The sequence below is a fragment of the Rhinolophus sinicus genome, chromosome 5 (assembly GCF_057876585.1).
Source record: "Rhinolophus sinicus isolate RSI-liver-muscle chromosome 5, RSI-T2T, whole genome shotgun sequence".
In the NCBI taxonomy this organism is placed as follows: Eukaryota; Metazoa; Chordata; class Mammalia; order Chiroptera; family Rhinolophidae; genus Rhinolophus; species Rhinolophus sinicus.
The window spans coordinates 10,780,226-10,807,663 of NC_142505.1; the positions used below are offsets into that span (position 1 = coordinate 10,780,226).

General features: G+C 49.8%; 1 protein-coding gene across 7 annotated transcripts in view; it reads right to left on the minus strand.

Moving 5' to 3' along the window:
* Nucleotides 1-1,041: 1,041 nt before the first annotated feature.
* GASK1A (golgi associated kinase 1A) overlaps nucleotides 1,042-27,438 on the minus strand; it is a 49,681-nt gene continuing 23,284 nt past the window's right edge. For 3 of the 7 annotated variants that reach the window (XM_019727503.3, XM_019727506.3, XM_019727504.3), the window contains exons 2-5: nucleotides 13,994-15,247; nucleotides 4,290-4,412; nucleotides 2,184-2,287; nucleotides 1,042-1,539 (exon numbers count right to left, since the gene is read on the minus strand). In XM_019727503.3, the coding sequence (XP_019583062.3) occupies nucleotides 1,329-1,539; nucleotides 2,184-2,287; nucleotides 4,290-4,412; nucleotides 13,994-15,247 (1,692 nt within the window). In that variant the 3' untranslated portion in view covers nucleotides 1,042-1,328. Of the gene's footprint in view, nucleotides 1,540-2,183; nucleotides 2,288-4,231; nucleotides 4,413-5,031; nucleotides 5,524-10,888; nucleotides 11,032-13,993; nucleotides 15,248-27,438 lie in introns of those variants that run through there. The other 4 variants (XR_016021263.1, XR_016021265.1, XR_016021264.1 and 1 more) reach the window with 4 other exon arrangements.

Genomic DNA, 27,438 nt, shown 5'->3' on the forward strand with positions numbered 1-27,438 from the left:
AAATATCTCAAAAGAAAAAGACAACTCAGAAAATAAAATATAAGTGACTAGTAAATACTTGGAAAGATAACCTCAGCAGTGATTAAGGAAATGCAGTTTTAAAAGTGGGTTTCCCTATCAGTTGAATAAAAAGTTTGAGAATAGCCAAGTGTTGGTGAGGTGGTGGGGAAAGTCAGTTCCCTCCCTCTTTCTCCGGGTGTAAATTGGTACCACCATTTTGGGGGACAATTTGGAAGTTTCTCTCAAAATAATAAATGCCTATACATACCCTTTGACACAGAAATACATTTATGTGAATACAGCTAGTAGAAATAATTGCACATTGCACACTATGCAAAGATGTTCATGGCAGATTGTTTATAACCAGTGAAAAGTTGGAGCTACCTAGTATTTATCACAATAGGAGTAGCTAAATAAAATCTGACACCTCCCTGCCTTGGAATTCTATGTAGTCGTCAATGAGAATTGGGTCAACCCAGATGGCTGATACCAAATACAGAAAATATGCTAAAGTAAAAAAAGTGAGTTGACAAACACAGATGATCCTGCTTTTATTATAGTTTAATTTGCATGTAGCATGAGTATAAATAAAATGCACACACCTCTCTAGGGAGTTTCTGAAACTTTCACGTTCTACCTTATGTGTTTCTATTGTTTATGAATTTGGTTTTGGTGAGCACGTATTATTTTTATAATTCTTAAACCAAAAACATAACGTACTAAGAATTGAACCTCTAAAGCCTATAAAGACAAAATGCTTAGTGCTTCATTTCTTAGACCTGAGTCCACTTTCAGCCAGAGCAGCTCTAAGCCACAAGCACAATTCTATGAAGACCCTGTTAGGCTTATCTTATGTATGTGTGAGGGCATGAAGACATGCCACCTACACATACACACGTCTACACACACACACACACACAGAAAACCCACACACACATGCACGCACGCAGAAAAAACACACACAGAAAAGACACACACACAGGTGTCCCACTCTGCATATGCATGTGGGGTACACAATTTTACAATATATTAAACAGTTCATAGAACATTCTTGAATGTATTTATTGGTGCAAGGGAGTAAATAGCCAGAGCTGAGAAGGCAGAAAGGAATGTGGCGAGATTGAAAACCCAATACCCACAACCACCTCCACCATCCCAAGCAGGTGACATCCTGTGACATCCATGGTGCTCTCCGGTTTCTGGCTTTTCCCATTTGTCTTCAGGATGGGTGAACGCAAGAAAGTGCAGTGATCAGGATGGGTGCTCACCCACTCGTGCTGTGAGCACCCAGCAGCGAGGTGAGAGCCCTGGGGGGCAGTGGCGGGGACTCACGTGTCCTCATCCCTGAAGAGTGTCATGTTGTGATCCCGGATGTATCCCAGCAGGATCTGTCCTCGCCGCTCCAGAGTCTGGAGCACCTGCTTCAGCCCCTGTCGCCCGCCTTGGCTTTCCCAGAACACCAGGTCCATCTGCAGCGACTTGAGCAGCATATTGTGTAGACACCCTGATGCGAGAACCTTCACGACAGATTCAGGAAACCTGGAGCAGGGTTCCCCGAGCGCCAAAACAGAAAGGAAAAGCAAAAGTGACCTCAGAGAGTTCCTGGGAAGGACAAAACCAGATGGCCAGAACTTGCACACCTGGGGAACCCTGGCAAAGTCAGCCTGCAAAGTCCCTTGGGCCACTTCCGCTGACTAGTTATCAGGGGCCCGCAGACCTGCTCAGCTGTGAAAGCAGGCGGGGGATAAAACCTTCGGATGGGTCCCATCCCACAGAAAAGCTGGGCAAGTCAAGTCTGCTCTCCCTGGTGAAATGCCGGCTGCTCTGCTGGGCAAATGCCAGACAGAGCCCTAGGAAGGCTGAGCTACCTGCTGAGGGTAAGCAGGGAAGGCAGGTTTCCAGGCTCACTCCCCCAGCCAGGCCAGGGCACCTAGTGTTCTGTGGGTCCCGGTGGCCCTATGGATACTTGGGGTGGGGGCACTCCATCCAGGAGTTGAAGGGCCTGCTGACTGTAGCTCCACTCAGCTTTCCCGGGGCCCCCACCCCCTCCTAAGGCTCAGATCCAACAGCTTTTGTCTGGTACATGGCAGACTTCTCAGCAGCCCTGGGTTGAGGCCCCACGTCTACAGCAGGACTGTCGAGCCTCAGTCCCCGAACCTCCACCCAACCCCTCTGACCCTCACCCATCTATGCCCTCCAGCAGCCGGAAGTTCAGCTTGTCCTCAGGGCGCTGAAGGTTGCCGGCGTTATCAATGTAGACCAGGTGAGAGGGATCACTGCTCCGGACCTCAGGGAAGAAGACGGACAGACAGAGGTGGAGAAGGGTGCAGCCGAGTGGGCACCCATGAACACTGGCAGGATGAAGGGGCTTGGGAGGGCCTGAGCAGTCCATCTCACCATCCATCCCCCCTGCTACTTGCCCCGATAGTCCCCAGGGGCTGAGCAGTCAGCTTACTCTATGCTGGCACTATGCTCAGTGCTTCCAGGCACCATCTAGTGAGCCCCATCTTACAGAAACAGAGGCACAAAGAAGTGAAGTAATTTGCACAAGGTCCCACTGCACTGGTGGTCAAAAGGGTGAGGAGTGTGGGTGGGAATCGGCAGGGACAGAGGTAAGCTGGCAGCAGGGCTGCAGGATGTATCACACACACATACGCTCACCCCCACTACGTGCCACCTGTGCCCCCGTGCACCTGGGTGTTCCCCTGAGCATCATGGAGAACACACGATACCCGTCATCCTCTGGGAACACTGACCGCGCTCCATCCCCACGGGAGAAGAGTTTAGTACCTCCTCAACCTCTTCAAAATTAAAATCAGCAGCAGGAAACTCTTTAGCACCTTCGAATGATGGTGTGGTTGGGGACGAGAGGCCATCTCTGCCGGCCTCCTCCTCCCACCCCCATGCACACATCCCATTCCTATGCGTTCTCCAAGAGTCCATAGTAATTTCCCATAATTCTCTCTAGTGACCTTGTGTGATGTGGGGACTCTGGTTCCGCTCCCCGCGCAAGAAGGCAGCATATGGTGAGGCCAAAAAGGAGCACCAACAGCAATGGATAGCGGAGTCACACCACTATAGTCTCGCTGGCGGCCGGGTTGGAGATACAGAAAGCAGGAGCCACAGGATCCGCAATCCACAATCCGCTTGCTAACCGTACTTGCTACCTGCAATCTGCAGTCCACTTCTCTGCCAAGCAACCGACAACCCCTTGCTAAGTGCAATCCGCCCTTGCTAGCTCAGCCACGGCAGTTATATCAGTGGTCAATGGCTCACTGGTTACAGCTGATGGCCAACTAGTCACAGCCGATGGCCATCTACTACCCGAGCCAGCACTTTTCCACGTGAGGCCAAGAGCCTGGAAATTGCTCTCTGGGACTCTGTCCCCACACCTAGGCTTAAATTATGAACTTTGGTCTCTAGGACCCCAGCTTTCCCTCTCTCTGCCTCATCAGGGATCATCTATTTCTCAAAGCTTGCTGACTCCTCCCTCTGAAATCTGCAGTCCTCAGGGGTCTGTGGAATAGCTGCCCACTAGGGGTAAATGGTAGATAGAAAAGGCTCACCTTATTCCAGGGAAGAGGATAGACGGCCCTGTGGGGCAGGGATGGAGAATTCCCACCACCCAGCGACTCCCCCAGGGGCCCTGGCCTCCAGGCTGCTGTGAGCTGCGTGAAGGCTCCATGCTGACAATGACCCCCCAGTGCAACCGGCCTCACTGGATGAGAAGCTCGGGAAAGCCTCCCAGCGTGGCACCTTGCTCCTTGGGTAGGAATGTTCTCCTGCCACTCCATCCCCTCTCTGATGGCCTCAGCACATCACTTCCCACCCTGGGCTCTGGTTTTAATGGGAGGCAGCAGTGTTTCCCTGATCACACCAGCCTGGGCACCATCCAGGTCCTAGGAGAGGACCCTGTCACTGCCACCAGCCATGTGGCCTTGGAAGTGCCCTTCCTGGCTCCAAGTCATAATTTCCTCAATGACTGGCAGAAGGAGGACGTCTGACGAGACACACAGTTCTCACACTCGGCGTCCAGAAGCCCTAGGGGGCACCCTGGCGACCCTCGGGGACCGTGGAGCGGGTGAAAACGGCTCCATCCCCACCCCACGCCCAGCTCAACCACATTCTCAGAGCTCCAATTTGTCAGTTTTACATTATTCAAACAAAGGGTTCTGCTGCTGAAAAGAACAGGACTGGGGACCCCCAGCCTGACATGATCTCTGAAACTCACGAACAGCATCTTCAGAAGGAGACAGGAGGGCTGGAGTCCGGGTGACAAGGGGACGTACCAGGATGTGGACCAACCGCAGCTCACTGGGGTTCCCGCATTTCTCCCGGAGCCCCTCTTGCACACAGGGCTCCGAGGGCTCCGGCTCGAAGCCACAGCAGTAGCGATCCAGGCGGTCATGGACCTGTGGGGACACCATCCTCTGAGGGCGTGGGGCACGGCGCCTGCCTCCAGGCCCAGCATCAGGGCACTTGCTCCCGGCCACACACAGGGCCCTGCTCAGTGGCTCTGCTGCTGGCCTCCAGCTCCTAATGGGCTGGTGCCCTGCTCCTCTGGCCAGCTGACCCTGCCCACCAGAGCTGTCTGCTCACACCTCAGGCCAAGACCCACTGCTTCCTCCACAGTGCTGCTCCTGCACTCTGGCCTGAGGTCACTGTCCTCCGGACTCTGGCTGTTCGTCAACCAGAGGAGACCCACACGTGACTCCACTTTTTCTTTAAGCAGCAAATGCTGCATCTCCCTTCTTCGGAGATAAAAGTCCCTTAATGAGCATCCAGACAGCTCCTGAGTGGAGAGTCCTTCCACCCGCAGCAGGAAAGAATCCAAGTGGGGAAGGAGGAGGGCACTCCCCGTACGGGCTCATTTCACACTGGAGGCCTGAAGTAGGAATTCTCAAGTGGTGTGGGGTCCAGTGTGAGGAGCTGTGCCTCGAGTCCCCTACATACACACGTATGTACGTGACATTTGTGTACGTGACATTTTGAGTGAACCAGAGGATTCTCATAAGAACACTTCCCACTCACCTGCTTTCGGCAGCTGTCTTCAGAAGGAAGGAGTTACATGCTGCAGGCCAGGAATTAAGTAGAAACGTGACACCACCTCAGCCCTGACCTACAGGGGACGTTATCTGCTGTGCACATAATGGACACAGAGGTCGAGAAAGGAGAAACCTAAAAGCAGAGCTGGCAGAGTCCGCTGGGGGTGGGGGGCGGAGGTTCTTACTATGGGGAGAAAGATAGGAAAGGGATAGGAGTGGAAGGGGGAAGGTGGTTTGGAAAAGGTTGGGATGGCTAGGAAGTGGAGGAGAGACAGAGGTGAGGACTGGGGACAGCAGGGTGTCACCGTCACTTACAGGAAGGGCGAGGTGGAAAAGACGCACCCTTTTTCCTCTTAGGAAGGAAACTTGGTTTGATACAATACCTTGATGAGTGCTTAGGGCAGAAGGTGAGATGTCAAGAGGGCTGGGTGTGGTAGGACTTGCTTTGCATGGGACAAGAGGAAAAATCCATTTGTTGCTGTAGAAGGAGGAGGAGAGAGGAAGAGAGAAGTGAAGCAGGAGCAGCAAGAGGCTGAGGGTATGAGAGGTGCCCTCCGTGAGCCTCCCATTCCCCCAGTGAAGTTGGTGCCCTTGGGAAGTGCTTGGAGGTCATGGGGCCAAGCTTTGAGTTCAGGCTTGGTGTGGGGCAAATCACGGCAGTACGCCTGGTGAGGGCAACAGGAGGAGTAATCCAAATCCTAGGAGGGCTTCACATTTGTGGGACCAAGGGTTTGTGTCATCTCCTTAAATCCACAGTTGGTGATTGAGTCGCAATAAAGGGAGGTCTGCGGACCCCGGCTCTACCAATTAGGATGGTGAATCGGCTGCCTAACTCTCAGGACGCAAAGTGTATTCGGTTCCTGAAAGAGTCCTGTGTGGGAACACCCAGGATGGAGACGCAGGTCCTGCCTTTGCAGAATGGCTAGTCTACACTGGGAAGCCTGGGAACACCCCTGGCGAGGAAGGTGCCAGCCTGGGAACCTAGAAACCAGCTCCAGGTGGCATACTCTAGTTGGGGCAACTGTCTAGACCAAGCTAAAGGAGACAGAGTCACGGTGGAGGGGAGTGAAAGTCGGGGAGAGGGAGGCAGCATGCAGGAACCCAGATGGCACTCACGGAAAGGCAGCCCCCGCTCCCTCTCTCAGTCCTCAGGACTCAGGAGTGTCCTGTGACTCCTAGCTCTGGCAGGATCCTAGGACAGCCCCTCCCAGTGATGCAGAACAGCCAGGGCTTCCCCAGGGCAAATACGCAGTTGTTTTCATCCACTAAAGCCATGACAGTGTCTCGATGTTCTACAGTAAGAAATACATCTGGCCTCGGTCCACCTTCCGGGCACAGAGCTCCTAAACCCTTGGCATTTCCCGAGTGATAGCAGCGTCTTTTGTTATTCATAATGAGCCCCTTTGACCACACCTGAGTTTATGATAATGAGGTGAATCAGGGGAGCCCCCAGATAGCTTCAGGAAACTGGCTAGTCCCCAGAAAGACAAGCCAATAGAGGGTGGGAACTTTTGGCCCCACCCTCCAACCTCCAGGAAGGGGAGGGGAGCTGGAGATTGGGTTGTAAAAACTCTTGAGCCATGAGATTTGGAGACCTTCCAGCTTGGTGAACATATCCACATGTCAGGAGGGTGGTGCACCCCAACCCCACGGGCTTGGGACCCTTCCGGACCTCACCCTGTATACATCTTCATTTGGCTGTTCATTTGTAACCTTTATAATAAATGAATAAATATAAACTAAGTGTTTTCCTAAGTTCTGTGAGCTGTTCTAGCAAATTATCAAACCTGAGGAGGGGTCCTGAGAACTCCCCGTTTATAGCCAGTTGGTCAGAAGAACATTTAGCCAAGGATGTGGGACTGGCACCTGAAGTGGGGGCAGCCTTGTGGGACTGAGCCCTTTCACTTGTGGGATCTGACACTTACTACAGGGAGAGAGCGTCAGAATTGGATTGCTGGACACGCAGCTGCTATTGGAGAACTGGCTGGTGTCAGAAGACAGCATCACTCAAGATGACCATCCCAGCATCACTGCTGTCTCTATCCCATTCGTACCTCACTGCAGCCTTGCCAGGAAGACTTTATTACCTCCACTTTACACATGGGGACACTTACCCCAGACATGCTGTGGGGACAGAGCCCGGAGAGCAGTTTCTAGCCTCTCGGCCCTCACGTGGAAAGGTGCTGGCTTGGGTAGTAGATGGCCATCAGCTGTGACTAGTTGGCCATCAGCTGTTACGGGTCAGCCACTAGCCACTGATATAACTGTCGTGGCTAAGCTAGCAAGCGCGGATTGCAGCTAGCAAGTGGGGTTGGTTGGTTGGCAGAGAAGTGGATGGCAGATTGTGGATTGTGTTGATCCTACTTCCTGTGTCTCGCTGGCCACCAGCGAGATGGGGGTGCAGGAAGACCTCTTGTTGGGGTACTGGCGTATGTTTGCTTTTGTGTCTCGATCAGCCGCCATTGAGAATATAGTGGTATGACTCCCCTACCCATGGCTCCATTGGTGTTCCTTGTTGGCCTCACCATATTCTGTGTCCACCCACCGAGAGCAGGACCAGGGACCCTGCATTACACATGCCCAAGGTCATTAAGGTAAAAGCAGTACAGCTGGGGTTTGAATGAAGGTCTGCCTGGCTCAAAACCAGCTCTGCTCTGCCTCCCCGAAACTCAGGAAGGGTGAGGCAATTAGAGCTCAAATGAGGTCTCCATCACGGCATCTGCAGTGCACAATGTATAATATATATTATAGATAATATGCAAACTAATAATATGCATGACTATGTTCCAAAAAACTATATATGTGCAAGTAAATTTGAATTGTATATAATTTTTAAGTGTCACAAAATAGTCTTCTTTCAACCTTTTCAACCATTTAAAAATACTAAAACCATGCTTAGCTCATGGGCTGTACAAAACTAGGTGGAGAAGTGAATTTGGCCTGCATTGTGGGCCATGCTTCTGACCCCTGGGATGGAGTTCAAATGGATCTGGGGCTGAATAGTGGCTCCACCCCCATGCAGGGTCCCTGCCCCAACCTGGAGGCACAGGCCTGGGTCCTTCTGGGTGAAAAGGGTGGCTTTTAGCTGGGCTGGCTCGCTGCCTGGGGGTCAGGTTACCGCAAGGTGGCAGCTTCTCTCACCAAGGAGGGCAGTGGGCTGGCCCCACACTGACTGGCTGTTGGAGAATTCATGAAGCTTTGGGGAGGTCAGAGCGTGGGGGACGAGTGGGTTCCTGGGCACCACTCTCATTCTCCTCTGAGGCCTCATCCTGTAGTGTTCCCCATGTGTCCGACAAAGCACAACCTTCCAGAAGCTTCAGGGAAGAACAGCTAGATGCTTCATTTGCCCCAAGCCTGAGGCCAGAAGTCAGGCACCAGCTTAGGATTCAGGTGAATAGACCAGCTGATGGGGTTTGAGGAGATGGGTTGAGAAGAACTAGATTTCATCTAAAAAGACATCTGTAGACCACTCTACATTTAAAACATCAACACAAAAACCAGCAGCCACCACAGCAAAGTAGGTTCCAACCAAGACAGCTAGGATGAGTCCCCTTTAGGACACCAACAAAAGTCTCCACTTGAACACATGAGAGGGGGATATTGTGATCTCTCCGGGCACTCAAAAGGCTTCTGATGAAATTTTACATCCATTCCTGACAATAAACACTCTTCATAAAGCAGGAATTATTGAGTTCTTCATCATATCTTCAGTCAAGAGCCAGCATGAGGTTTAATGGCAAGACACTAGAAATTGTCCCAAGTCTATAGAAATAAGTCACGTCCATCATGCTATTAATATTTACCATTGCTCTGGAGGCACCATCAATGTAATGAGGTAGGAGAAAGAAAGAAAAGACGATGAGAAGAGACTGCATTCTCTGCGGATGAAATGGTGTACTTGGAAAACCCAGAACAAACCAAGCAACTGTTGAAGCAATGCAAAGTTAGCGGGAAGCCAGTAACCAAACTACTACACAGAAATAACAGCCTTCACACAGACCAAGAGCTACCGGCCAGGACATATAATGGAAAGAAAGATCCCATTTCCAATGGCCACATAAGACGAATTAGTCAGGAATAATAAATAACTCAACATGAAAGTGAGGATCCGGCTAAAGAAAAATGCTTTGAAGAACATGAATAAATGGGGAGACATATCCTATTCTTGGCTACAAGACTCTATATTTTAGGATGTAAATTCTCTCTCTTAGTCCATGCAAATTTAATTTGATTCCAGTGAATTCCCAAAAGGACTTGGGAAGGAGAAGGAAGTAATAAGCAGACTCTACATTTCAAATGAGAATAGTATGCAAGAATATCAGGAAAATTCTAAAAAAGAGCAATGAGAAAAACCAAGCCCTACTAGTTATTAACATAAAATATAAAGTGTAGTAATTAAAACAGTGTGATTCTGGCATATAAATAGACCCTTCTCTGGAACAGAAAGGAGTCCAAAAATAGACTTACATACATATGGAAATTGACTATATGGTTAAGGCAACATTTCAGACTGGGGAAAAGATTGATTAATCAGCAAATGGTGCTGGGACATTTGGGCTGCCATTTGAAAAAATAAAAATAAAAATCTTTGTTTTGCATCTTTTCTATTAATCCAGAATAACTTCCAGATGGATCAAAGACACACAAAAACACATGGGAGAACTTTAAAAATAACCCTGAATTGGGGATAGCCTTTTAAAACATGATGTATTAACACTAACCTACATGTCACAAAAGAAAAGCTTATAATTTTAACAACGTAAAAATTTGTTAAATTTCTGCACAGCAAAAAGACTGTAAACAAAGCTTAATGACAATTGAACCTGAGAAAAATATTACAATACAAGGAAAACAAAAGGCTAATTTGTTTAAATGATGAAAAGCTCTTCAAATCATTGAGAAAAAGACCAACAACTCAACAGAAACTGGGGGCAAAGATATGAACAGTTTAAAAAAGAGAGAGTTAAAACAAAGTCTAAACAGAGGCAGGACGAGGGTGAGGTGGAAGCAATTGAGGGAGGTTCCCGCTCTCTGGTCCTGCAGTGCAGGTTGTAACCGCCTGAGAGTGAGCCTCTGCTACAGCGTTTCACCTGGGGCCCTCCCTTGCCTCATAAATTCGTTTTCTATTGCTGCACAACAGAGTACCAGAAGCTTAGCGGCTTACAAGAACACATGTATCATCTCCAAGTGTCTGTGGGTCAGGAGTCCACCACATCTTTGCCAGCTTCTCTGCTCAGGGTCTCACCGGGCTGAACTCGAGGGGGTGGCCAGGCCTACATCTCATTTGGCCCCATAGCTCGGGTTTCTCTCCTCAACTCATCTGGGTTGTTGGCAGAAACCATTCCTCAAAGTTGTAGGATTAGGTCCCCAGGGAATCTGAGTCCTCCCAGAGGCCTCCCTTATCCACACGCAGTTCATAGTATGGCTGTTTACTTTCATCTTGAGGCAGGAAAATCTCTCAGATGCTTCGTCTTCCTTGAAAGACTCATTTGATTAGGTCAGGATCACCCGGAATCACCTCCCTTTTAATTAACTCAAAGTTAAATGATTAGTAACCTCATCATTGGCGTGATATTGCATCATAGTCTCAAGTCTTGCCCACACTCAAGGGAAGGGGTTAATACTGGCAGGGCGTGGGTGGTGGGTGGGAGTGACCTTGGGGACCGTTTAGAATTCTATCACACCTTACCCTAATCTAGACCCTGTTTTAAACATAAGAAAGAGGCTCAACATCACCCTGCAAACAACCCTTGTCCAGCAGGTTGTTTGTCCATCCTTGGCTGCACCATCTGTGAGATGGGGAGGAACACAGCACTCATCTCTTAACTCTGTGTGGCACTTACGTGGGTTCACGTGTGTGGTCTGTATCAGACATTGCACTTCATAAGTGGTAGCTGCTATTACAGTTCAGGCCTCTGGTTGGAAGCCTGAGAGGTTGGCATTGGTCGTGATCTGGGCTCCTCTGTAACTGATGAAACACCTGATGCTGCAGGGAGACCAAGCCAGAGGAGATACCCGTGAACCGAAGCCATAGGTATGGACTCAAAATAAGGAACACACACAGGACCACCAATGACTGAAATGGGCTCCTTGGGAAGGAAATGGGCCAGTCTCATCCAGAAGAAACCAGTTCACTGGAACCTGGAAACACTGGCCTGCTGAAGCTTGTTTGTGACCTCACGTCATTATAAGTAGCAGGGGCTGTTGGTATCTCACCCATCTGCGCTTGGTGCTCACAATTCCTGTACATACCAATGCTTTGCACAAGCGCCTGTGGCTCTCTGCCTTAGGCCCTTTCTGGGTGCAGCACCATGCTTGGCTGGCTGGCACCCGACCACGCTACAAGTGACAGGAAATCCACACCCTCAGGAGCTGTCTCAACCAATGACGGTTCGGAGTTGGTGGGTAAATAGCCTAGCTTCCTTGGGCCCTGGGTCGGACAATTCTGAGATATGTCCTACACAATCCCCAAAAGGTCTCAGCAGGATTGAGCCCCAGATGCCCACAGCAGTGTCTGGGCACCACATGGAATATATGTGGGTGTATGATTCATGTGAATGGTGTGCGTGTGAGTGTGTGTGGCTGTGGTACATGTGGGCATATATGGTTCTTGTATAAGGAAGCATATAATGTGTCTGTTTGGGATGTGTGTGATTGATTTGATTATTGCCCAGCAAATATTTTCTCTTCTCCCCCTTCCAGTCTGGGCAGAGTATGCTTCCCATCTCTGACATTGGGCTTGGCCATTGACTTGCTTTGGCCAGAGGAATATTAGTAGAAGTAGCATTGGCAGAGGCCTTAAATGTGCTCCTGCAGTTTGGTTGAGCTCTTGGGCTTCTTTCATTTCCCATAAGGAGAGTCTGCCCCAGATGGTGCAGCCTGGGCTCCAGAATGAGAAGTGAGCAGCAGACCCACAGCTCAGTAAAACCCAACTGACCCACAGACCCTGGAGCAAGGACACAAGAGCTGGTGTTTTAAGCCAGTGAGTTTTGGACAGGTTTGTTATGCAACATTACCTCCGCCATCACTAACTAATACACTATGTGGGATTTACAAAGCACAGGGTATGATTTGTGGGGGTATAAGGAATGTGTGTGTGTGCAATGCTTGTGGATTTTGTGTCTTGGTAAATGGTATGTTATGATACACAAACACAGAAAAACCAGGCTTCAAACTGGATAAAATAAAACAAAGGAGCAAGCATACTGCAGAATGGGCTGTATGTGGAATTTGTACCTGGTTCCCCAGTCAGAAGGTACCTCAGCTTCCTGTGCTTGGAAACCCACAGCCCCGCCTCTTTCCGACTTGCCAGTGGTTTCTAGGAAGGCAGCGTCAGCCAGACAGGGATGTTTGACTTGACCGGTGTTCAGCAGACCAGGGAAGAGGTGGCACGAGGCCAGCCGAGTCACGTCTGACCACACACCCAACCTGTGTGTGCTTTGGCTGCTGAGACTTCTGTCCCCACAGCAGGCCTTGGCAGCCAAGGAAGGGTCCCACACCGCAACCACACGAGATGGACAGAGGGGCTCTGTGTGGAGCAGAAAGCTGCTGTGTGCACATCAGCTGGGCTGGGGCTTTGCAAGGAGGTGCCTCCAACCTCAAGGCCCCAGGGCATCCCAGCAAAGTCCCTTTTCCTGCCCTAAGTCATGGCTCGGTTAATAGTGACTCTGTGACAGAGAGGGTAAGCTCTGGAGTCAGACCGTCCAGGCTGCGGCTCTGCTCCATCAGCCGTGACCTTGGGCAAGTGACTTCACCTCTCAGGGCCTCAATTTCTCAACTTTAAAATTGGGATAAGTGTGATATCTCACTTGTAAGTGTGCCATGAAAATTGGATGAGTTCATTCCTGTAAAGTGGGCACAGTGCCGGCTTCTTATTGAGTGTGTACCACCCGCCAGGCATGGTATTAAGTACATTCCACAAACGATCTTGTGTGCAGAAACCACCCAAGTTCAGTGTTATCATCTGGACAGACCTTGAGATGAGAATTCAAGGAAAAGCAGTTTATCTGAGAACTGATCCAAAAACACATGCAGAGGGAGTGAGTCAGAAGGGCCAGCCATGACACTGCAGGGACCTGGGCTCAATCCTGGTAGGGAACTCAGAGAGACATGTAGAACACGCACTGAGGAGTGACCCCAGCCAGGGAGCCGGGCCTTACACACCCAGAAGGAGGTGTTGCTCCTGGAGGAGGCATGGCCAGCCTTCCCAGTTTGCCCAGGATGCCCCCAGTTTCAGCACTGAAAGTCCTATGGTCTGGAAAACCCCTCCATCCCAACACTGTCTGGAGGGCTTTAATTCCTCAGCTCCCAGCCTGTCACATGCTGGGCAGAGCAGACTCCGGGGCTCAGGCAGGTACTGACAGTCTGGAACTACCACGTGCTACAATAACCAGGCCCAAGGGACACCCAGTCCCATTTTAGAGGTGAGGAAAGTGAAACTGAGAGGGGAAGTAATCTGCTCAGTGTCATACAGAAAGAAGGGACCTGGGGAGGGGGATTCAAACCCCAGCCTGGCTGATGGCAAAGCCCACGCCGACCAGCAGGCCGCTTGCTCCTCCTTCCACAAAGCAGCCGTGGAGACACAGACGAGGGGCTGGAAATACCGCGGGGAACCAGCCAGTCCAGTGACTGGAGACAAACACACACAAGCAGACAAATACCGTTCAGAGGTTTCGGGGCGGGACAGTGGATGCGTGTCAGACAGTAAGTAGAGCATGGCCGCCTCTGAAGGGAGCAGCGGCCACTCGTGAGCTGATACGAGCTATTCCACTGGATGGATAAACACAGAGGCAGAGAAGTAACAAAAACAGGTGCCCAAAGACAAGGATTGGGAGGAGAGTTCCCATCCATCCTCAGGTCGGCAATTCCCGTGTCCTGATTCACCCCAAATCCCCGACTTCTGCTGCTCTCCAGCCCAGCCCTGCCCCACCCAGCCCCGCTCCACCTACCTGCAACAGGAAGTCAAAGAGTGCCAGACGTGCCCACTCAGCGTGGTGGATGCCCAGGCACTGGGCCTGGCCTGGCCGGCTACAGCCTCGCGCCAACAGGGCCTGGTACTGCAGCCAGCCCAAGGCCAGAGAGTTCTGGTCGTCATCTGGGTCACCCAGGTGCTGCACGTCGGGTGCCCACCAGATGACAGGCCTCGCACCACCGTCTGTGTAGCGGTAGGGCAGCAGGGGGCTGTGGAAGCGCCGGGCCACAGCGGGTAGGCTCCGGTGCAGCCCCAGCACCCGGTCCACGTGGAAGGACAAGACCTCGGACAGGTCCCCAGTCCTCTTGATCAGGCCACAGAGGCCCTGGGAGCAGAGTCGGCTGAGTCCAGGAGACACGTCCTGAAGGGCACCCTCGGTGGAGAAGCCGACCTGTACCACCTGCCCGTGGCCAGGGACCCTGGCTTTGCCCACCACCTCCCCCTGGGCCAAGAGCCGGAGGGTCTGCACATCATGCTCTGTGAACCATGGGGGCACCTGCCCACTGGTCCTCAAGCCAGTCGGCAGCGCGGGGGTCTCAGAGGCACACCAGATGGATCCTTGCAGCTCCCCAACAGAGCCACGCCGATGAGTCCCTGTGGCCGGGGTGGGGTCCCCTGCTTGCCGCCCACCGGTCAAGGCTCTGTTCCCAGCTCCTGGCAGATCCCTGCCTTCCACTGGATGGGGCTGGAGGGTTGGTCCATCAGCAACTCTCCACTGCTCTGCGAGGGGGCCAACCAGGATGCCCATCTCACTCTGTGCCTTCTGGGTGGGACCATCATGCCAGGCGGGGCCCAGGCCTTTGGCTCCTGGCCCCTTGACCTCATCCTCCCTCAGGAGCACAGGATGCTGGGTACTGAGTCTCGAATCTCCTAGAGATGCCAAAGGAATGTCCCTCCTGAGCCTCCCTGGGCGCCTGCTGTCCCCTCCTGGGGACGGCCTGCTGCTGTTCACTCTTTCTCTGTGGCCCTGCTCCTCAGCACACACCAGAATGGAATTCCTGGGCAGGGCCCAGCCTCTCCAGAACCGCAGGTTTCTTGCCTGCTGCCTCCGGCGGGAGCTCAGAGCCTGTGGGCTGTGAGGGGCGGGAGTGCTGGTGACCCGCCGGGGCTCCATGGCGTCTGGACGCTGTGCAGGGAAACGGGTGACAGCCACCACAGACAGAGTCAGTAAGAGGCAAAATGTCACCACCAGACGCCTCTTGCCACGCAGCTTTCTCCAGAGCCCAAATGCCTGGGGGATGGGGTAGAAACAGAAAGTTTGAGACCTGGGAAAAATGTCAGCCCCAACCCACAAAACAGTGTGGATGGTGAATGAAGGCCCATCCTGGATGCTGGCAAAGTGAAAAGAGCAGAGCCCAGGCACAGTAACCCCCAGCTGCGTTCAGGAGGGGACCAGCACTGCAGCCAGTGCTCCTGCTTCAAAGTTTAGCTTGCTCACCTTCCAGGGGTAGCCTTTGCTGATACATGCAGGTAGACTTGGGCTCCCCTCTGAATAAACTGCCATACAACACTGGTCACCAAGCACCAAGAATCTCTTCCACATCTGTCCCCACTGCTGAGTGCTGGCCCTTTCTTTTCCTCTCCGTGTGAGTCCCAGGGCCACTCCGGCAGGCCTCTAGTTGTCTCCCACAAACATGCTGTCCCCTTTTCCTGGGCACACAGCGGCCCAGCTACAGATGACTTTGCCCAGCCTGCCTTACCGCCAGAGGTGGCCACATGACTAAGTCCTTGCCCACGGCAGGAGTCAGCCACTGCTGCCTGCCTGTGACTACGTTGGTGGGTTGGTTGGTTGGCAGAGAAGCAGACGGCAGATTGCACATCATGTTGATCCTACTTCCTGTATCTCCAACCCAGCCACCAGCGAGAATATAGTGGTATGAACCCCCTATTCATGGCTCCGTGGGTGTTCCTTTTTGGCCTCGCCATATCCTGCGTTCTTGTGCGGGGAGTGGGGGCTGGGACCCTGCATGACATTGCCCTACTTGCTCAAAAGGAAGTTGGCTGCCCAGCCTTTCTCTCTTGGTTCACAGATGTGGCAGCACCAGCTCTGCACGGGTTGGCAAGGACCCACCCTGGGGCAGTGATTTCTCAACGGGTGGCTCCTGAACCAACAGCATCAGCATCGCCTGGGAACTTGTCAGAAAGGCAAATTCTCAGCACCGTCCACCCTCCCAACTGCTCAGTCAGAAATGGGCTAAGCAACCTGTGTTTTAACAAGTTCTCCAGGGGATTCTGCTGCTTGGACCCCGCAGAGCCACCAGAAGGAAGGAGCCGGGGAACCTGCATGACCCCAGGGGAGTAGAGCTGCCAAGAGCTGTTTGAGCCACTGTGTTTTGGACTGAAGACTCATTTTCAGTCTGCTGCACGTGGTAATTATTTTAGCATAAAGGAGGTGACTATTCCACCACTTGCTTTGGTTGACACAACAATATGGCCTGAGGCTTTTTCCATTTTTTGTCTTTTTCAATATAGAGTTACTTAACCGCTGCATAAGAGTTCATATGGAAATATGCCATAATTTCTTTGCCCTTTCCTCGACAGGAAGGACATTTTGATCATTTCCAATTTTTATTATAACAAACAATGCTGCACCGAATAGCCAGTGCTGGGGGAAATTGTGAGGATTTCTACAGAGGAGACCCCAAGAGATAAAGTCGTTGGGTCCCACTCCTTGGTGATGTTAACTTTTCATCATATACCAGTTAGTATCTCCTTTAATCCTCACAAGAACATAGGGAAATGGGAATCATTCATATCATTCCTATTTTACAGATGAGAAAACAAAGGCCCTGAGTGCTAAGATTTGCCCAGGCTCACACAGCTCGCAGGAATGCTAATATTTCAAATTAAAACTAAAAGGAGAAATGGCCATGGACAAGGAGTCTGTCTGGCTTTTTTTACCCTTCTACAAAGAAAATTATGTTTTCAAGTTGGATTCATAATCTGCGTTCTCCAACTTTTGGATACCACTAGGGAGAAATAAATCATCTTTTTAAAATGTCTCCAGAAGACAGAATGTTTTGATCCCTCTGTCGGCCTTACTTGGCTTCAGACAACCTGGGGAAAGTTGGCAATTGTGCAGTTGTACAGAGAGCAAGGTTCAAAACGGCTATGAGCCGGTGTCCCTGCAGGGCCACACAAGTAAAGCTTTGGGAAAAGAAAGGCAGCTTTGATCAAACCGAAAAAACATCCTCTGAAGAGAAATATTCAGCTGAATAATAAAGAGTACTTTAGAGAAAGGAGAAAGGGGGATGACGCATAATATACTAGAAGGTTTGCTGGCGGAACCCAACTGATCCCATGGCCGCACACTTGCCAGCTGAACCTGCCACCCCCATCCCCAATTTCCCCATCCAGAGAATACACACGGTCTTTTCCACCCTGTGATGATGGTGGCAGGAGGGAAAGAGGAACAGTGTGCCCTTCACTGTCTGGTCCTACCATGGGCCTATTTCTCCTTCCTCCTCAAATCCCCACCTCCCACTCTTAATTCCTTAGGGAAGATGCCCGCTAGCCCAGTAGTCACGTCCAGCTGCAGAAGAAGAGGAGTGAAAAAAGGGTAGTGGAAAAGCATATGGAATGGGCTTTGGGCTTCTAGACCAGCTTTTGTCCTTCTGAGCTGTGCTACAAGGGGCAAGTTACACAACCTCTCTGCCCCATTTCCTCAGTTACAAAATGGGGGAGAGTGAGATCATCCATCCCTAAGGATTGGCATGGGAAACACATGCGTTGAAAGAGCAAAGGGCCCACTACCTGGCTTGGTACGTTTAAATGAGTCGTGGGGTCAGGGTTTTTCTGCCCCTACTTTCCGAACTCCCACTACCGTTCTGGAATCTGAAAAATGTCCACCCCCCTTCCTGAATTTTGGCACATTGTAATGTCAGAGGAAAAGAAAAAAAATTGGGGAATATTTGGGAGCACAACTCAAGGCAGAGGTAGAAAAAGAAACTCTTTCATCATAAAAACCTAAGTGTAAGCCAGGAGAAGGCCACGTCGGCTGTGAGAAACGTCTCGTCCTGCAGAGACTCCATCCAAAGATATCCAGGAAGAAACCGGAAGGAATTGCTTGGCTTAAGGGCATGTGGGAAGGAGAGGAGAGAAAGGGTGGGAGCCAGGAGGGAAATATGTAGGAGAGTTAAAAGGAAAAGACTGAGATTCTAACAAGGGTGTGGGGTTTGGGTTCCCTGGCAACTGTGGGAAGGGAAGGCAGGGAAGCAGTAAGGAGCCCCGCCCACTGCGAAGCCCAGGGCTGTGCTGCAGGGGACTGCAGCCACCTCCCTACTCCCTGCCATTGCCCCCATGCTGGGTGGAAGGCAAAGTGTCAATGATGATATTATTTGCTCACAATTCCTTCTTCCTCCTCACCTTGCCATGGTTTCACTGAAGGTGGAGTACACTTGTCTGCCCACTGTCCTTGACCTTGGCAATATGACTTGTTTTTGCCAACAGAATGTAAGCGGATATAACACATGCCATGTCCAGTGGAGGCTTTAAATGTGCTTGTGCGGTTTGACTTGCCTCCTTGCAAACTTGCCCTCCACCATGAGAGGAGCACGCCCCAGCTGTGGCACCTGGAGCAGACCTGAACCCAACCCCCAGGCTGGAGCCAACCCAACCACACCGCTGAGTCCAGCCTACCCACCGCCCTGTAAAAAAGATAAAGGTGTAGGTTGTTGCAAGCCACTGAGATGGTGAGGCTACCTGTGATGCAGCATTATCACAGCAAAACCCAGCTAATCCAGATCCGTTGGTGATTTCCGTTGGGCGCAATGTGTGTCCTTGGTCAGATAACAATATGGCAGTTTAAACTGTATGGTGATGGATGGTAACTAGACTTACAGTCGTGAACACTATGTGGTGTATACAAATACTGAATTATAATGTTGTACCTCGAAAAGAAAAACAATTAGGAGGTTTAGTAATGAAGTGTAGCATCTGTCCCTTAAATAATAAGGGCATCGTGCTGTCACTACAGAGGGGGCTCAGGTTGTGCTGACGGAGACCTGGCCACAGGTATACCTGTGGCATGGGGAGTCTTCTGTCAAATAGAGAAGTTTTTTTGAGAAGGACTTTTTAAAAACAAATTCCAACAAACGCTGCAGGTCTTTGCACAGAGACAGTTTGAGAAACAAGAACACTTGGAGGAAAGGACTTAATTACAGTGTGTACTGTAACAGCTAGCAGGAGACTTTTTCTCATTTCTGACGGGTCACAGGGAAAGGAATGCTCCTGGACTTTGGGGAAATCCAGTCAGGATTTTGCCTCGCTTTTGGGCACTAGCTCCCATTCCCCAGACCGCCTCCCAGAATGCCCTGACACACGCCGTGTTTCACGCCATCATTCCCACTGCAGAGGGAATGATATGGGTAAAGCCATCTTTTCTCAACTCAAAAAAAGATGACAAAACCGGGTCCTCCACCAAACCGCCATGGGTGAGGAATAACATGCTGGACAGGGAAGGTGGAGAGAAGACAGAGTTCACATGTGCCTCTCTGCAGGAAAACAGGCAAAATCACAAAATACTTGTAAAGTGTTTCTTGGTGGGAGTTTCCTGGGTGGAGAAGGGGCAGAGGAAAGCCATGTGACGACAATGGTGTGTGTGTGTGTGTGTGTGTGTGTGATATAAATTGAGTTTGGCTCTGGGTCTGGAGTCGTCACTTAAGGTGTCCTTCTGTGCTGTCCCCTGACCTCTGCCCTCTTCTAAACATCCCCACTGGCTGATGACAGATTTGTCGCTACTCAGCCTCTGAGTGAGACTACCAGAAATGTTAGAATTTGGACTTGCTCTTCCAGTTTTTAAAGATCAGTTAAATAATTTTCAGGACCAAACCATGGGCGGTGTGAGAGGGAATACATGAGCATATTGTCAGAGCACTGAATTAGAACCACATGTTAGTCCTGTGAGTAAGGCCGCGGCTAGACCTGGTCAAACCCTGCTTCCCGTGGCTGAACCCAGAGGCAGGCCCCAGGCAGGAGGAACTGGGCAAGCACAGGCGTCTGGGGGCGAAGGCGACATGCACAGCCCGTTAGAACCTCCAGGCACACAGTGTCCCTCTCCTAGTCAGATCTGCGGGGTCCTGTGTGTTCCACGGTCGGCAGAACTCCGGGGCTGCCTGTCTCCTAAGCCACCACCCGGCCAGGACCCCCTTGCTCAGCGTCATTGGAGAGCTGTGACTTTCCTTCCACATCAGCAACTTCAAGACAAGGAAGGAGTTTTTTTCCTGTCGTTTCTGGCCTGCCCAATTTCCAGGAAAAAGAAAAAAACAAAAAAAAAGGAATGATAACTAACATTTATTCAGTATTCACTGGGAAGGTTTAAACCACTTTTATTACCTCATTTAATCTGCATGCAGGTCTTACAAGGTATTAGTATTATTATTCCATTTTACAGGTGAGGAAAACAAGACCCAGAGAATCAAGGTGGCCCAAAGCTGGCATGGGCAGCACCAGGACAGGAACCCAGGCAATTGGGCTCCAGAGGTGGTGACTTCATCACTGGGCCACCCTGGGGAGGGGCGGCCACCCACAGCCCCTGCTGCAGCCCTGATTCCGAAAGACTGCACTGGGCCTCAGGGGTGGGCCCTGCTCCAAAAGGACGTTTACCCTCTTCGGGACTGGTCAGGTCATCTGTAAAGTGAGGCTTGAGTGAGATCAGGGTAGTGGCAGTCTGTTTGTGTTGGAGCCAATTGAGGGAAAATAAAAACGTTTTCAGTCTACATTTATTTTTCTTCCAAAATGAAAATAATTCAATTATGGATTGTGTCCTTCTTTATGAAATAGAAGAATATCAGTGAGAAAATGCCGCCATTTGTCCCCCTCAAATCTTGAGAGGTAACACCAGAAGCAGGTTGCTAACAATCTGCTGTCCTTAAATTAGGTCTCAGGATTGATCTCAAAACAGGGCAGGTTCTACGCTTCCTGCTTCTTCCAAACCCAGAAGGTGCCCAAGTTGCTCTCATCTTAAGCATTCTCAAGACTGTCGCCAGGAAATGGAATGTACTATCTGACTTGCTAGGTGAAAACAGCAGGTCCTAGTATTAACCATAGCACTTACCAAGTACAGACCATGTACCGGGAGCTCTCAAAGCCTCCCAAGATATGTACTAAAGTGGTGATTTTACAGTTAGAGAAATTGAGATTTCAAGAAGTGCCTTCTCAAGGTCACACAGTGGGTCTGTGGCAGGCAGGATGCGAGTTTCCTGGAGCCCTTTTCACTGCACCACAGATTGATGAAGCTTGACTCGAGAACCTTGGGAGACAGAGGGGAGTTCAGGGAGGGGCTAAATGTGGGAAGGAACCTGGGATTTTGCTGCCCCTTTGCTGCCTCTTTCAACAACTTCCTGTGGCTTCACAGTCTTGACTTGCAGTAATTTAGAGGGTGCTGCATCCAAGAAGCCAGCTCAGTCTAGTAAATGGTGGTCCACACAGGGGGTTCTTAAGGACAGATCAAAGTCTTTCTTGAAAATGAAAATCTCTTTTCATCTCCTCCTCACACTTCCCTCATCTGCCCAAGCAAATGCTCTCCTTGGCACGCTTGAAGAAAAGCATTTTTGAACAGGTAAAAGCACTACAGATATTTAATATTTGGCCTTGGGGATTTATGGCGGTGGGGGGTGAGGGTGGCTAAAGGTCCACTGCAGGGCGGTAGTTGGAAGTTCTCCTGAGGCTCAGATTTGAATCTCATTTACCCCAAGCAAATGAGTCCCTGGCTGCCTGCCCAGGTTCTGTTGCTTCACTTCCATAGCATAACTTCAAGGACGCAGTAACCCTGTGATGTGATGGAAACGTCCTGTTGAACAAATGTCAATGGCTAGTGCTGGGGATGGAAATGAAGACCAAATGGCGTCTTAGAAAGGGATGGTTCTCAGCCAAGGATAGACAAGAAACAGGGAGAACAGCCCCTAGAAAATGCAAGCTATAAAAACAATAGAGAGAAGAGTGTTACAGTTAGAGATGGCAGAGATCTGGGATCCAAATGAAGTCTCCACACCCTCATGAAAATAAGAAAAGCAATTCAAGAAATTGTTTCCGCAAAGGCTCAGCCAAAATAAAAATGATGCTTCAAGAACAGTAATAGAAACTGAAATTTTAACTCTCGGCCCACTTTGCTGCGTTTTAGTTAGGACATAAAATGCTAGAAGGTGTTTTCAAAGTTGGGGCTCAGGGCATAGAGCAGGAGGCCTGGAGCTGAGGAGGACGAGGGAGGAACAGGGCAGCCATGTCTAGGGCCACCGATGGAAGCACCTGGAGGCACAGAGGTCCTCCCTCCAGGGAACTCCATGGCGACGACTGTAGCCAGCATTAGGGACATCTCCTGTGCTGGGTACCTGGCTCACAACAGCTCATCTACTCCCTGCCGCCTCCCTAGAAGGAGGCATCATGGTTCACACAGGGCACTGAGGAAAAGGAGGCCCGCTGAGGAAACTGAGCTTACGTTTCTTTCTCACAGCCTCATAGCTAAGTGGCAGAGGCGGGATTCAAACCTGGGTCTGGCTGACTCCATCAGTGTATTCTCTGCCATGATAGAAGCCTCAAAGGGCGAGAGTTGTCCCCTTCCCTGCCACCCTTCTCCAAGCAAGCGAGCAAACCCGGAGAGCGGGCCTCTTCCTGCCCCAGAAGAGCATACAAAGGCCTTTGCTTTCAAAAGCCAAGACTTCTGCTAGAGACAAATTGAGTGGGGCTGCCTGACAGATGTTAGGTCACGTAGGTGAGGGCTGGCTTAGGGCCAGGCAATTTGATTTAGAAAAGCAGTGCTGTTGTTCAAAACGGTGACTGGAACACACACGATTCCCTCTCTTCCCTCCTCAAACGTCACTAAAATGATAGCAAAGCGCTCTTATTTTTTTAAGGGACAAACCCATAAGGACAAAGAGAAGAGGTCACTGCAAGCAACATTCAGGAAAGCAAGCAGGGGAATGAGTGGCAGTGGCCTTAGCAGACCTGAGAAACCTGACTTCTAAACGGGAAGGCAGAAGCCCCCAACACGTTCAGGATTGGTGCCACCAGGTACCTCCAGAGGAGGTGTGAAGGCAAATCGAAAACCAGAGCACTGTTGAAAGTCTACTTAAGAAGGAGGTGGACACCCAGACCTCTTGATCCATACTGCTAAGCCAAGTAACTGCCACTCCTGCACCCAGCTAAAGCCCAGGGTTTATTCCATGGAGAGAGAAAGCCAGAGCCTCTATGTGCTGGGAGGCATCTGGCACGACTGACGGCAGGAGGACCACACTGAAGGCAGGAGTTTTAAGAGAGCATTTACATACTGAACGTTGAAATAGTGCAAGGGTCCCCCAAGCTGAAAACAAGGGTGCCCTCTTGGTTAAAAACAAGACTTGCACTGTAGTGAATTCAATTATTTGCAACCCCCCCCAACACACGTGGGTGGGCATCTGCATGCACACACACACACACTCACACACACACACACACACACACACTCACACACACTCATGCATTTGCATTTTGATGTGGTCAGCCCTAGCAGTAGCATTGCTTGTTCCGTAGTCATGGAGACAGTTTGTTGCTGCAGCCATTAAAAGCCAAAGCTTGCACAGCAATGGCTCCATGGGGTTCTCTCTGCCACCTATAGGCACATCCTGAGGGTCTCACCATAAGCGCTGTGCCTGTCACCTGCTCCCCGCCATGACTAGCAGGTTTGTGGTGCTGAGGAGCACACAGCCTGGAAGTATGGGGAAATTTATGTCGAGTGGAGCAAACCTTTGATCTGGGAGACTGCAGCCAGTGGGAAATTTCAAGTGGTCCTGAATTCAACTTATGCAGCTTCTTGGCCAGGTCTATCGGATCGTGCAATCAATTGCACGTAGCAGCAGTCAGCTTGACAATGCATCCTCAAGTCATCTCTCCCCACTTTTGCTACTCTCATGTGTTCCCCAAGACTGCACTCTCAAACAAAATAATACTAGCCCGTAAGCCTTCTGCCGCAAGCTCAGCTCTTGGGACGCTAGGCAAAGAGAAAGCAATTTCATCATTGTGAAATTTCAGAACACTAGGGAAAATAGCCTATGGGTCTCCAGAGAGATAACAAAACAGGTTTCACACAAAGCGATCAACAATCAGAATGGCTTTGGACTTCTTTATTGCAACACTGGAGGCTAAAATACAACTGAGCAAATCCTTCAAAATCTGACAGAGAATGATTTCTGACTTAGAATTCTACACTCAGCCAAACTATCTGTCCAGGGCGAGGGGAAAATAAAGGCAGTTTCAGACACATAACATTTCAAAATGGGTTATCCCTCGTGCATCAGTTCTAATAAGCTATTGGATAAATTGCTCCACCAAAACCAAGGTGTAAACTGAGAAAGAAGATGTGGGATGCAGAAAAGAGAGATCTGACACGCGAGAGAGGCAGCAGGACTCCCAGCGTGGTAGTGACAGGAGATCCTAAGGAATAGCTGTGCAGCAAGCCAGCACAGCCACCAGTTCAGGAGGGGGCAGGTCAAACCGTGCCAGGCAGGTGGGTTCCTTAGAAGGCAAAATTGATATGTGCTTGAATCTAGTACAAGGAAGTTGATTTGGTGAGAAACATCTGAAAAGCCAAGCAAACAAAAAAGGCAGTTATTAACCACAGAGAAACAAAAAGTCACACGGGAAAGGAAAAACGATCGTAATGTAACAGACCGCTCAGCTATCATAGTAGGCTGAAATGGCCCCCCAAGGATGTCCACATCTTAATCTTCAGAACCCATGATTAAGTTAGTTTACATGGGAAGAGGGATTTTGAAGCCATGATTAAATTAAGGATTTTGAGATGGAGAGCGTATCCCGGATTATCCAGATGGGTCCAATGTAAACACAAGTATCCTTATAAGAGGGAAGCAGAGAGAGATTTGACTAGAGAAGAAAAAAGCCATACGATGACGAAGTAGAGGGAAGCACAGTCAATGAGAGAGAAGATACTATGCCTCTGGCTTGGAAGATGGAGAAAGAGGCCACAAGCCAAGGAATACAGGTGGCCTCTAAAAAACAGAAAGGGCAAGGCAATGGACTCTCCCCCGAAGCCTCCAGGAGGAGCCTTGAATCTCGCTCTGTTAGACTCATTTCAGACTTCTGGCATCCAGAACGGCACAAGAATAAATTCGTGTTGCTTTGAACCATCAGGTTTGGGGCAATATGTTACAGCAGCAACAGGAAACTAATACAGCCGTGAATCACTTTTATGTAGTGATAATTATGTAAACACTGATCTTACTAAAATTATTATCTTATTATATTGGGAGGATGGATGGATGAGAACGGTGTGTGTGTGTGTGTGTGTGTGTGTGTGTGTGTGTGTGTGTGTGTGTGAGACAGAGGTAGGGAAAGACCCAAATCCTCATCTTCCATTGAGGGAAGTAAATAAATAATGATCAAAAGGGAAAACAGATCATTTGAGGAGCACTGCTCTAGTTCTCCACTCTCACTTCTCATAGACGAGGAGGAAGAAACCCACAGGAGCGGTGGTTGAGTTATCCAGTGAATTAGCTTCTCCTGAGAAGAGAGTGGCTGGGTGTCGGCTCTTATGTGACTGTGGGGACAGAGCCAGGAGTGCAGCTTCCAGGCTCTCGCCCTCACGTGGAAAGGTGCTGGCTCAGGTAGTAAATGGCCATCAACTGTGATTGGATGGCCATCAGCTGTGGCTAGTTGGCCGTCAGCTGTAACCAGTGAGCCATTGGCCACTAATATAACTGCTGTGGCTACGCTAGCAGAAAATGGGGGCTAGCAAGAAGATGGTGGCTGAGCTAGCAAGCACGGTTTGCAGATCGTGTGGATCCTGCCTCCAAAGAGAATATAGTGGTATGATTCCCCCATCTATGGCTCCGTGGGTGTTCCTTTTTGGCCTCACCATGTCCTGCGTTCTTATGCGGGGAGCGGGAGCAGAGACCCCGCAGGCCGCCCCCCATGACAGTGATGATCTCTCTTTAGCTGATTTATGTTTTGTGACAGGTTAACCCAGAGACCTGAGGGGACTGGAGGCAAAGAGTATGTGTGAGAGCTCCCGAGTCTCAGCTGCTAAGTGAGGAGAAACTGGCCTTTGTTCTGAGCAGCGAAACCTCTCCTCGGCCAACTGAACAGCTCTCACCTGAAATCATCTCATTTGTTTCCCCAAAGCCTAACCCAGACATGCTAAGTACTAAGAAGACCCCTTGGCAAGCCCGAGAAAAGAGGCCTCCATTACTCATTCCTCCACCCCCAAATGCCTGAAGCCTGCCGAAACTTCTTCCAGCCATGAGGTGGCAGAAAAACAACCGATTCAGAATCCAAAGCAACTGCCACAAAATGTCACCAAAGCAACTGCCTAGTAGATCCTATATAAATGTATGAATGAATGAATGAATGAAGTGTATATATTCAATAGCATAACTGACACAGTGGTGGGTTCATTAACACTAGGGTGGAAAATCACCTTCTTTGAACCAGGGGTCTCAAAACGTTTTGATGACATACCCTTATTGGTAAAAATTGTGAGCACATCCCTCCAGTATCTACAAATTAGTTTTCCCAATATTTACAACCATAAGCAGGGAGTGCTGCATTGCTATGTTTATCATAAAACATGAACAAAACATTTAAAAATCATAAAAGGATTAGGTAAAATACATGTGAATAGAAGCTCTAATATGTTCGTACCGTAACCCAGTGGATTGTGTGGTGTGCCCGCTGAGGTGCCTGAGCCCCACTCTGGAGACTGACCCACACATAGTCTGCCTCCTCCACACACAAGATGTCTTGGGCAGGGAGTAATTTGAGTTTGATTATGAGCATCTATGTGGTTTTTTTTTTAAATGCACACTTACCCCGAGTGTGCTAAAGATAATTTGATAGGGTTATGCAACCAAACAAAGTACATATTTTCTTGTGTAAATCAGTAGAGTTACTAAGATTGAGGTCAACGGCCTAGAGACTCCTCTCAGAAATATATGGATCAAATGGAGTCCAGGTACATTTGAATAAGAAAATTGGGGTCTAATGAACCTCTATAGTTCCCAAATGTTCAGAGATGAAAATCAGAGAATAGGGTTAGAAAACAAGGTATGTGGGAATTGTTGAGCATGACTTTCAAGAATAAAAGAACTGGGGTAGCTGATTCACTCAGCTGGTTAGATCGCGGTGCTAATAATACCAAGGTTGCCAGTTCCATCTCTGCAGGGGCCAGTGAGCTGCGCCCTCCTTAAAAAAGGGGGGAAATCCAGGTGAAATTGATTTTAATAATATTTTTATTTAGCCAAATATATGCAAAACATTCTCATTTCAACAGGTTATCAATATAAAAATCATTAATTAGATAGTTTACATTTTTGGTAGTAAATCTTTGAAATCCAAAGCGGATTTCACACCTATGGCACATCTCCGTTCAGACTAGCCACCTTTCAATATGTGGCTGGTGGCTACCATGTTGAACAGCACAGCTCTAAACTGGGA